We start from the raw sequence: 11,935 nt of genomic DNA, 5'->3' as shown, positions 1-11,935 counted from the left end.
GATTGTACCAGTAGCTAAAAAGTCAGCTGTCACCTGCATCAGTGATTACTGCCCCGGTTGCTCTGACCCGGTAATCATGAAACGATTTGAGAGAATTGTCCTAAAACACATCAAGGACGTCATCCCTGCTGATCTGGACAATCACCAGTTCAGCTACAGAGGGAGCTGATCAACAGAGGATGCAGTCTTCATAGCTCGACATACAGCCCTGTCCCACCTTGAGCATTCTAACATGTACATCAGGATGCTTTTCGTCGACTTCAGTTCAGTCTTTAGAACCGTCATCCCCGACAAGCTGACAATGAAGCTTCATGACCTGGGACTTTCTGTTTGTATGTGCCTCTGGATCAGGGACTTTCTTACCAACAGTCCTCCGGTGGTGAGAATTGGGGGTCTCTTCATACTTGTCAGATAGGAGATTTTATATTTCTGTGAATAATTTTAAATCAACTGTAATGTAATGTAAGGTGTACCTAAAGGGTCAGTTTTAGGACCTCTTATCTCTGTATATGCTTCATCTTGGACACATAATTTTACAAGCATCATATCTCACTCCATTTATGCCACGATACTGAGACCTCTGCAACAAGATCACTCCTGTTGCGAAAAATTTTGGTGTCTTGTTGGACCTAGAACTTAAGTCAATAGTTTAAGTCGCATCTGGATAATTGTAACAGTCTTTTTATTTGTCTGAACAATAAATCAATTTAGCGACTTCAGACGATACAAAATTCAGCTGCCCGGCTTTAAAATAAAAACCAAGGTTTAGGAGTTCTCCACCGACTCCTAATTAGTTTTGTGTCACTGGTTGTATCACCTTTTAGTGCCATACACTGACTCAGGTTGTACCTTGAGATCCTCGAGGGGAGGTCTAATTGTCTATTCTCAGGAGACAAGACGTTTACAGTTAGGGCTCCACAGCAGTGGAATGAACTGCCACAAGGAAACCAGGTTAACTGGCTCTGAGATTGCTTTTTATTATCTACTTAAAACTTACTTTTATTTGAGAGCCTTTCCTGGTTTTAATTGAGATTTTAATTGAGTTTTTAATTGTATTCTGTAAGGTTTATTGTTTTATTATCTTTGTTTTTCTTATCTTTGTTTAATGTGTCTGTTTCTAAAACTGCAGTTTTTGTAAAGCACTTGGCCAGCTAATTCAAAAAGTGCTAGAAGTAAAAATATATATATATATATACACACACACATATATATATACATATACACACACACAAACACACACACACAAGCACATATACTATTAGTTGTACTATTTACCTGTTTCCTCTGCTACCCTTCAAAACTGTACATGTACAGTGAAATATTAATTTTCTAAACAAAATAAACGTACTGAAATGCTCTTTGACTGGGTACAACATGAAATTACAGTGATATATAATTCGAACAATAACAATCCGATGTGAATAAAATAACATAAACAAGCTATTTTGGTGGTGTGCATGAAATTGTCTGCTAAACTTTTCTCCGTTTTTGAAATGAGGGAACCGAAATAGAACGGCATTTGTGTGCGCATGCGCTCTGACCGGAAAACAAGGAAGTTACAGTTGGAGCAGATGTGGCACCGCTGAGGAGAAGTCTAAGCCTCGTAGCAACATTTATGGTGGCCATTATACGTGAAGGAAAGGTACGTTTTAGACAAATGTATCCCCGTGTGTCAGTTTACAGTTGCTAGCTTTTGCTAGCATAGCTTACGTGATGCTAATGCTCCAGCTAATTAGGTAGCGTAACGTGACTGCGCTGAAAAAACAAACTTAGCTCCTCACTTAACTACTTACTTTTCCAGCTTTCTTGTTTGATAGCATCAGTGCGTAATTGTATACAGTGTAATGTTGCCGTCAATAAAAAGCCACATTCTGTAGTGATTTTTAGATCGTGTCGATAAGTAAAGGATTGTGAAATATGAACTTTAATTTAAGGGCATGATGCACAAGTCTTCGCCGTAATGAATAATAGAGAAGTAAGGGCTTTTAGGCAAACAGGGAAAACAGGATTATATTAATACTGAATTTACTACTCCAATTCTACCCCATCTCCCTTTAGAAAGATACTTCTTCTTTTCTCTTGCAATTAAGTTATATTTCAGAAATGATTGCTCCCTTTATTCTTCTAAGATGCATTTTCAAATAAATCCCTTAACCATTTTGTATTTCTGTAGCATTCCCAAATCCTTATTTTGATCATTTAAAACTGTTACATTTAATAACTTGATAATAATTTCACATATAAATCAGCCGATTGGTCCGTGAGTCATTAAAACAATCTTCTGAGTTTTAGCCAAGCATTGCTGTGCAAAAGCTTCTCTATCTCTCTCTGAAACCAGTCCAGGTGAACACTGTGTAGGTTTATCAGTAATCCAGAGCTGCATGTTTTCAGGTAACTGAGAAACAGCGTGGAATGGATCTATTAACACTTACCTCCATCCGTCCTAAATCCGCAGTATCCACAACCTAGAGCTTGTGTGAGCTGTGCAATAGCATGTTTCTCCATACTGCGTGAAGGCAGGAACAACAACTTTTATTCATGTATTTAGTTTCCCGGGGGGGGGGTTCAAGTGCAGTGATGCACTGATACAAAAACCTCTCCACAAACACAACTCAGGCCTCTAGGAAGATCAGATCACACGTGAAGTCACACTCCTCTAAGTCCCTCTGGGGAAGATTGGTATTATGGAATTTTTCTTGGTGTCTTTCTCTGTGCGTGTTTGCTGCATTCAGTGAAGCAGTGGTAGTAGCAATTTATGAATAAATAGCTGTTATTGACACTAACTTGCTTGTATTGAGTTGGTAAAAGACAAAGCACAAGCTGGAGATAGATATACATTTCTGTCAACAGAGACATCATTTGAAATCTGGAGTAGAGAGAATGGCACGCGTTTAATCAAATAAAGCACTTCGGTTTCTGTACCGAGCAGGTTTTGTAGAAAATTGAAAAAATCAAAGGCTGTCCAAACCTCTTTGCAGACATCTCTGTTCACTAATGAACACTTCAAACAGAGCCTTTCAGTGACCTTGCTCTAAATGAATGCTAACTGGAAAGTTGAGTCAGACGTCTGAAATAGTCTGTTTACATGCTCAAGCAGAAGTGACGCAATGGAAATGAGAAGAGGGGATGTGTGTGTTTTGCACAGTAGCCTCTCGTCTAATTACATGGGCCGTCTTTGTAAAGATGTGCTGTTGCTCGTTAATAGCCTTTTCATCCGTAGCGAGGCTCCGTGGCAACATGTATTGTTCGAAAGTAATTTGTCGGCCGCAGCAGAGCAAGACATATTTTAATGTCACTGGATGCAAGATTGGGCCAGTGTGGACACTTAAACATCAATGAGAAAACCTGTTGTGATTTTTATGGGCCTTTTACATCAGTGTCATTAGGGCTGGGCGGTATACCAGTTCATACCGAAGGCCATTTATTTATTTATTTTTTTCATTATGATACGAATTTTTAATATATCAGCATACCGCTGTATGTGATCACACGGCGTTCAGAACATTGCGCTTCTACACATGCATGGTGCTACTGCGTCACTGCAAGGTGTAGTGAAGATGGGAAGCTACAAAAAAGTAAGTGGCAGAACAGGAAGATTTTTGCCAAAAATAAAGGCGTTGTTTGGATTTTTTCTTTTAGGGTGACCAGACGTCCGTGATTTCTGGGAACAGTCCCAGTTTTGGATGACCTGTAGCTGTCCCTGAAAATGTCCCCAATTTTAGCGTTTTATGAATGAGGAGAAAAAAAAGTTATAAGTAAACTACAGTTCTGCACACAGCAGATGCAGAAGAAAACATATTCACTTCATTATGACATGACAGCGTGTTTCACCTCACAGCTTCATCAGGTTTGTACAGACCAGCTCAACTGGTTATATAAGCTGCGTTTGCAATCAACCAAATAGGCAGCAGCTGTTATTGGGTCACCCAGACCTGGTCACAAAGGCATATACAAATAGTTCACACCGTATCAGTATCTATCAAGGGGCTCAAATAATTACAGAAAAAAAGCAAGTGATGGGATGTGGGTTGAGATTCTGCCTCTCCTCACTAGATGGCGTATCTGCTGCCTCTCTTAAATTTATTTTTATAGAGAGAGTTCTTCCCAACCCTAGGGCTGGAAATTTAGTTCAACAAAACATTTAGCAGCTCTGACTCTGTTAAGACTTTAAGAAGCTCCCGAACACTCATCTTTATTCCTTGGCTTTCTGTTGTATTTGATCCGTTTTTATTTTTTCATGTGATCACCCTGGGTGTTAATAACTTTTCATTTGTTGATACATTGATGTTGATCTGCATTTTACATGTTTTCTATGACATGTTGAATGTGAAGCACTTTGGTGCAAATGCTCTTTGCTTTTAAGGTGCTATATAAATGAAATAAACTTAAAAACTCCTTAGGCGAGAAGCATATTGGATACTTTAAACTCAAGGGAACCACATGGCCTTCGTGAGTCATTGAGTCTTAGCTCTTTTTTATGATTTGTAACTAATTGTCTCTTTTTGCCCAGAGATCTGAGGGTTGAGACAGGATAGGCCCTTACCTTAGTATATGGATAAGACGAACACTTTTTTGAACAACTGTAATGTTTCCGTTCCTCCCGATGCAAGTCATGAGTTTTCATGTTGTAAAGTGTACTTATTATGTGCTTGTGTTGCTGAGGTGTTTTTTTTTATGTTCCCACACTGTACTTCCCACAGGAGCATGGTGTGTGGTTTGCTTTTTCTCCTCCCCTCTCGTCATGTCACTCTGTATCTCTTTTTTTCCTGTAATTTCCCAAATTTGTGGGACAAGGTTCTCTCTGATTCTGATGTTAATCCAAGAACATGCCCAGGGATAATGTATTCAGGGAGATTTGACCGGATCTCGTATTTACGTGCTTATTAGTTGCTAATATTTCCTATTGAACAGATTAGCAAAGGTTTTCACCCTCAAAATTTGATTTGACTGAGATGATTACTTGAGACATTTGTATTCGTAATGGGTTATTATTCTGATAATTAGTGGAATATTAATGTGCATGCTAAGGTACCACTGAATCAGATGATATGATAGGGTTGCAACTCTCTGTCTAATTCAGTTTTCATTAGGCAGAATATAATCATTCACATTTCAGTGTGACATCATGACAGGTGTAAGGAGGCCTGTACTTCAAAAAAGAACATTTTTCTATCCATAGAGCCCAGGGTTGACAGTTTTGCAGCTATTACCGACTAAATTTGGAAATGTTTTCCAGCACAGAAATGTCAAGCCGTGGGCTTGAGGGGTTGAGTGCAAAGCACCATATACTGTACATTGGTAAAGAGTGCATGACAAATCAAGGCTAACTGTGAAGCTGTTTACCTCTCTGCACCTCTCTTCCCTAAACAGCTCCTGTGCCACAATGAAGGCAACTAGAAGCAATATGTTGACTGCCGGAATATCTACCAACAAGGTCAAATATTCACGACTGGCAGCCGATGACGACGGTTACATAGACTTGCAGGTGAGAGACTCGTGTCATGCTCCTCTATGAATCATCACGAGCTGGTGATTCTGGGAATCTGAGATGCACGGCAAGAAATTATTTCCTGGGAGAGCCTCCTGTAATCATACAGCGCTGAGTAAAAGTGTCGGTGATTATCAAAATGAGGATTTCTTTCAAAAAATAATGCCACGAGTAGTATTTACTTGTCAATTCACTTCAAACAACGCGCTGTAAACAGAATATAATTAAATCAGACCGCGATAACGGGACCACCCTTCGCATCTTGAAACAGCATCGGCTCTGCTCGCTACACTTGAGCGCAGTTTTTCGAGGTACTCGGCAGATGGTTTGTTCAAAGCGTCTCTGAGAACTTGCCACGGTTCTTTTGTGGATTTATGCTGCCTCGGTGTCTTCTCTCTTTTCATGTAATCCCAGCCTCCTCTCCATGATGTTGAGATTAGTACTCTGTGGGGACCGCACCATCTGTTTGCGGATGCTTTCACCCTCTTATCACCGGTGGTAGAAATGAATTCGGAAAAAAGTTTTGCACTGCACGGTACCAGAGCAGATATGAGATCCAGTCGGCTTGTGTTTCTTTAACCCAGTTTTAAATTTCTTTTTATATCAAGTGAAATTGTATATTGTTATTTGTGTCTATTTTGACAGCACAATCTGAAAGCAACAACAGTTGATGCTATAATTTTTTGACATATTGATGGTGTCTAGATAACTAAATACCCTGTGTTCATCTGTTTGCAGTTCAAGAAAAGTCCACCAAAGGTCCCGTACAAGGCGATTGCACTGGCAGTATTCCTGTTTCTCACTGGAACCTTACTCATAATCTTTGGGGCCCTTCTTCTGTCAGGAACGATAATGGTGGAGGTGAGTTTGGTCAGCTCATGAGGTCTGTTAAAAAAAAATAAAAACATATTTTCTCTGAAGCGAAGAGGTAGCTGGACAGCAGATTGTAGACTTTGTATTTCTCGTTGTGTCACCACAGTTAAGCGTGCTGTTTTTTTCATCAATACGGTTTTGTTTCTTAGTGAGCCAATAAATATCCTGCTGGGCTTGCCTCAGGAATGTAAGCCTCCTGAAATGCATTTCTGACAGTGGTTGTCTAAGCTGCCGGCCTCCTGTCTGTTCTGAGTGTAATCCACGTTCGGAGGATATATTTCAGTTTATATCGCTCCTGTCTGTGAACTACAAGAGCTTTATATCGATGTTTTGTTTTGTTGTGTTCTGAATTTGAGGCCAAGATCTCTAACATATCTGGACTTTACATCCTTTTATGTACCAGTTTGGGAAACATACTTGATTCCTTGCTTGTCAGTAGTTACAGGAGAAGACTGAAATATATATATGTGTATATATATATAAGTACTCAAAATGTGAAGCTGCGGCCACCCACTGGTTTGTTCACCCTAAAGGTTTCAAACAGGAGTTGCAGAGCAGTGAGCAGTGAGCCTGGCTCTGTTTAGTGGTAAAGGAATCTGCCTGCTAGCATCACTGAAACGCACTTATCAACATGTTGTATCTATTTAGTCATCTCAAACACTAAAGTGAATTAAAATGAAAAAAACGCAAGATCACATTATGTGCCATACTAATTCGACTTTTTAAAATCTGAACAGAGCAAGACACGAGATGTTATAAGGGGGAAAAAAAGATTTCTTGGTAGAAATCTATCCCGGTATGTGACGGCTGTATTACAAATATTTTTCCCCTAATTATATATCTATATTTATAATGGCTGAACTGGGAAACATATCAAGCCAGTCGTAATGTTACACTGACTGTCGAGATTCATGACAGTTTTGTATGGAACAGTAAGTGTGCATCTTGTTTTTCTTGTGTTACTGCATACGTAACGTTACTTAGCACTGCATTTGTTCACATGCTCTTGCTGGTGGGATGGTCAGAGCCACTGATCACGTTATGGCAGACTGAGCTTTAAATGAAGTTGAAGCACAACCCGATGAAAACCACTATCTAACTTTATTTTGAGGCAAAGTCACTAAACATTTGCATCTGATTTGTCAGATGCTATGCACTACATGGAGTTTTTATGTGCAGGTAACTACTGACATTGCAGTTAAGACATTCCTTTCCATTCGTATATATATAGAGGTCCTAGTTTTGCCAAGATAACTGCATGTGAGAGTAACCAAGTTGGCTGCTGAGTAGCGAGACCCACATTTAAGCTAAGCTAACATGCTACAGCTTCATAGTTACTATACAGACATGGGAATAATATTGATTTGAACATTCTCCACAAGTAGGTTAATAATTAAATTAGTATCAAATTGTATAATAGTCTCCAAGAACACTTAACTAAATAATTCCTTAATTTTTTAATTGTGTTTGCAAATTAAGGTCGCTATAAAAACTTTTTATTATCCCAGTATACAGATGCTACTTTGTCTTAAGTTGTATGGTAATTTATTTTGATACCAGTGCCAGTACAGTACCTTGGTTACATGATTTTAGTCTTGTTCTATGAGTAATGTGAGTTCCAGTGAATGATCCGTGGTAAAAGTTGCCATAACTATAACCTTAACATTGAATCAGCAGCTTTCAGTTTTAAATCAGTATCTGATCAGAGAACTGGAAAGACAAGCAGCTTTTGGTGCTCGTTGCTGTGACAGCACGTTAGTTTGCGCTAATAAGGTTTTTGCGGCGTAAACCTAGCGTACGTATGACACTCATTTAAAGAGGCAACACATCCAAAATTCAACTCAAGCAGCAATTATAACAACCACCGTATAATTAAGTCTTTAAATAGCTGTAATTGAACAGTGCTCTTGACATTTTATTGTCTGCTGCCAGCCTTCTGCTAAGTTCTTGCTTTTCCTGGCCACAGGGCTTCTTTGCGTGTTTTAATATAACTATTGATTTAGATATTTTATACAGTGCTGCATTAATGTTTTTTGCACCCTTCGGCATTTTCTACATTTCTGTGTAAAAATTACTCAAAAATTGAACTGAACAAAAGTCCTGACAGTAGTATAGAGAACCCAGTCAAACAAATGCAACAGAAGTATTATGCTTTTGTATTTGTTTATTCGAGGAAATGTATCCTTTGTACATATCTTTGATGTGCAAAAATAAGTGAACCCTTGTTTTCAGTATTTGGTGTGACCCACTTGTGCAGCAACAACAGCAACAAAGCATTTCCTGTAACTTCTGATAACTTGCCCACAGCAGCTTAGAGGAACTTGAGCCCACTCCTCCGTACAGAACCACTCCAGTTCTGAGATGTTGCCGGGTTTCCTCACATGAACTGTGAGATTCGGCTCACGAACAAATCTCCCGACATTTTCTTTTAGAACTCACTGGTAAAAATTCATCGGTCCATCAATGAAGCCCAGCCGTCCTGGCCCAGATGCAGCATAACGAGACCAAACAAGAATATTACCATCCTCTTCCTTCACGGTCGGGATGAGATTCTGATGCTGGAATGCAGTATCGTTTCATCTCCAAACATGAGACTCTCATTTAAACCAAACAATTGCACTTTGTTCTCTTCTGGCCAGAAAACATTTTCCTAATAGACTTCTGGCTTGTCCACATCATGTTTAGCAAACTGCAGATGGGCAAACTGTTCTTGTTGGAGAGCAGTGTCTTTTTCCTTTCCACTCTACCATCACACCATGATTGATCAGTGTTCTCCTGCAGGTAAATTCATAAACAGCAACCAATGTAATAGAGGCCTTTAGTTGCTTAGAAGTTCTCCTGGGTTCCCCTGGGTTCCTTTGTGGCCTCTCAGGCTATTATGTGTCTTGCTTTTGGTTTTTGCTTTTTGTCGGTCTTACACTCCTGGAGGGCGGAGGGTACTGGTTATCTTAAATCTCCTCTGTTTGTTTACAATCTTTTGAACTGTGAATTGGTGGATTCCAAACTTCTAGAGATGTAACCTTTTCCAACCCGATGGTTATCAGCAACTCTTTTTCTGAGGTTCTCGGAAAGCTCGTTTGTTCTTGTCATCATACACTTCCACTTCAGCAAATTAACTTGTAATCCTTGAGGTGCACTTACTTTTGCACTGTTTGGGTCATTTGCCTGAAAAAACAAATACCAAAGCATAACATTTCCGTTTCAGTTGTTTGATGGGTTCCCTTTGGCTACTTGAGTCGTTTTTATGCAGAAATGTAGACAATTCTGTGGCGTGCAGCTACTTTTTAGCAGCACTGTAGCTCGGACTTCTCAGGTTCAAGGTACCCTCATTTTTGAATATGCTTTCTTCATGACACCGTGTGGGTGATAACTAAGCCTGCATGTATTATATTTTTAATTATCAGTAGGAGGTTCATGTGAATGTTTATCCCCCCCTAGTCTAAAGATTATACTTGCATAAAATCGGATCTGACATGAAGGCAGCATCAGAGTATTTGAGCCGTCTGCTGTACGTGCCAATTAGCCCACACAAGTTAAAATAGCATATCTAATACCAAGAGATTACACAAGGCTCAAGTCATAGATAATGGAGGAACTGAAAGCAGACATGTGCTGTTTGGTGTGAAAGAAATCTGGTTTGTTAGTTTTTGTTTCTGCGTGTTAGACAACATTTTTTTTTTTTTGTGAACTGGAACCATGCCAAGGACTTCAGTGATTTTTCACGCAATCAATCGCTGGAGCTGAAAATAAAAAGAAGGGCAAACTGTTTAACCCCTCAGAAGTAGCAACTAATTCTGAGATTAATCAGTTTTAGCTTTTCGCAAGGGTCAATCTGTTCAAACTAATGAATAAGAATAATGGAAATTAATGTTAATTCATACTTCATTGTTGATCTTGGGGGGAAAAATTTAACACAAGGTCATCTTTTCTGCTTTACTTTTTCTGGAGGATCTTTTTTTCCACTTCTGGTGCATTGAATATGCCTAGATCTTATAGTGACACCTTAGTTTTCTCCTTTTGACCCAGTAAGTGCAAGGCCACTCTCATGACAACAGACAACAGAGCCGTCTCACTGACAGCTGAGGAACCTCCTCCTACAATACACAGACAAATACAATTATTAAATCCTTATTCCCCAATAAGATGATAGACATGTGCTGTGTGGCAGAAATGGTGAGCGCTCTGCGGTGACTCTGTGCACAAGACTGCCATCTGGTGGTGATGTCAAACGCCTCAGTCTGGGAGCTGCTTGTGCCTCCTGGTGCTTTGCCGCACCACGAGGGACATGAAACCAGAGCGCAGACTGATGAATGAAGTCATCACATCTGCACGCCTCCTGAACACCCTTCTCATTTAGTGAGAGTTTATGCTGCACTGGCAGGCACTGTGGAGATAAGTATGTTGAAGCATGATGAGTACATTAGTGTATAATGTACAGCACTGGGATACTTCCCGGAGCATGTCGTTATTCGATCTACAGTATTCAAGTAAATGATGTTTATCACACAGTTGAAGGGCATAATAGAGAGCACAATGGGGTGATGCACGTAAAGCAGATCATTGCTTAACCAGGCTCGTGGCTAGTAAATGTCCTCTTGTAACCACCCACCACAGCTTTTGTTTCACAAATCAGTCTTCTTCTTCTTTGTTGCGTTTCCAGCATCCAGACCGCACCATTCCAGTCATCATCATAGGGGTGCTTGTGTTCCTTCCTGGATTTTACCATTTGAGAATCGCCTACTACGCCGCCAAGGGTTACCGGGGTTACTCCTACGACGACATCCCAGATTTCGACGACTGAGACGAACAGAGTCTTCTAGCCGCGCTGGGCATCCTGAAAATGTCGCCTGCTGTTTACTTTCTGAATGTATGTAGCGTTCTGCCGCAGAGGCTTGTGTTTGTTTAAATGAGCATTGCGCAGGAGAGTTTTTATACTGTATCGTGCTTGTTGCCAGCTCTGAGCTGTATTACCTTCAAAAGAGAAACCTGACATCCCTTTGGGACTTTTTACGTGAAGTTTTATTTATAGAGAAACCAACACTTAATGAACAAAGGCAGCAACCTCGTGCCTGCAACAGCACAGCAACAGTTTGCTGTTATTCACCTCATGGATCAGCTGTTACAGTTGCCTTACTTGTAGTGTTTGTGACTGAGAATCTTTGCGCCATGTGCACAGTGATTTTATCTTAAATAAATCTATATCATAAACTTGACTGTAGATGGTAAAAAAAAAAAAAATGGGGAGGTTATATATCTCTTTAAGGATTGTATTTGGAGCGGATTAATCGTTGATGTACAGTGTATTTTAAAATGAAATGTATTTGTTCTCATTTAAAGATCTTTACATGTATATTCTTTTGCTTTTGAATATTTAAAGAGGATGTATTTTTACATGCACTTGCTTGATGAAAAAATAAATAAAACAGTGTGGTGATTGGTTACAGTTAACAATAATAATAATGCATTAGTTTCATATAGCACTTTATCATAGACACTCAAAGACACTTTACATTGGATACATTATTCATTAGCTCACACAGTCGCACCCTGATGGTGGTAACTACCACGGTAGAC

At 39.6% G+C, this 11,935-nt stretch overlaps 1 protein-coding gene across 1 annotated transcript; it reads left to right on the top strand.

Annotated features, from left to right (window-relative positions):
- The first annotated feature begins 1,541 nt into the window (after positions 1–1,541).
- On the top strand, positions 1,542–11,815 carry LOC124997154 (transmembrane protein 230-like). The gene is made up of 4 exons (XM_047570765.1): positions 1,542–1,642; positions 5,371–5,485; positions 6,227–6,349; positions 11,022–11,815. Exons 2-4 carry the CDS (start codon positions 5,384–5,386, stop codon positions 11,160–11,162), a joined length of 366 nt encoding a protein of 121 aa, XP_047426721.1. The 5' UTR covers positions 1,542–1,642; positions 5,371–5,383; the 3' UTR covers positions 11,163–11,815.
- The last annotated feature ends 120 nt before the right edge of the window (positions 11,816–11,935 follow it).

Source organism: Mugil cephalus, chromosome 19 (assembly GCF_022458985.1).
Source record: "Mugil cephalus isolate CIBA_MC_2020 chromosome 19, CIBA_Mcephalus_1.1, whole genome shotgun sequence".
In the NCBI taxonomy this organism is placed as follows: domain Eukaryota; kingdom Metazoa; phylum Chordata; class Actinopteri; order Mugiliformes; family Mugilidae; genus Mugil; species Mugil cephalus.
This window is presented reverse-complemented; position numbering and strand designations above follow the sequence as displayed.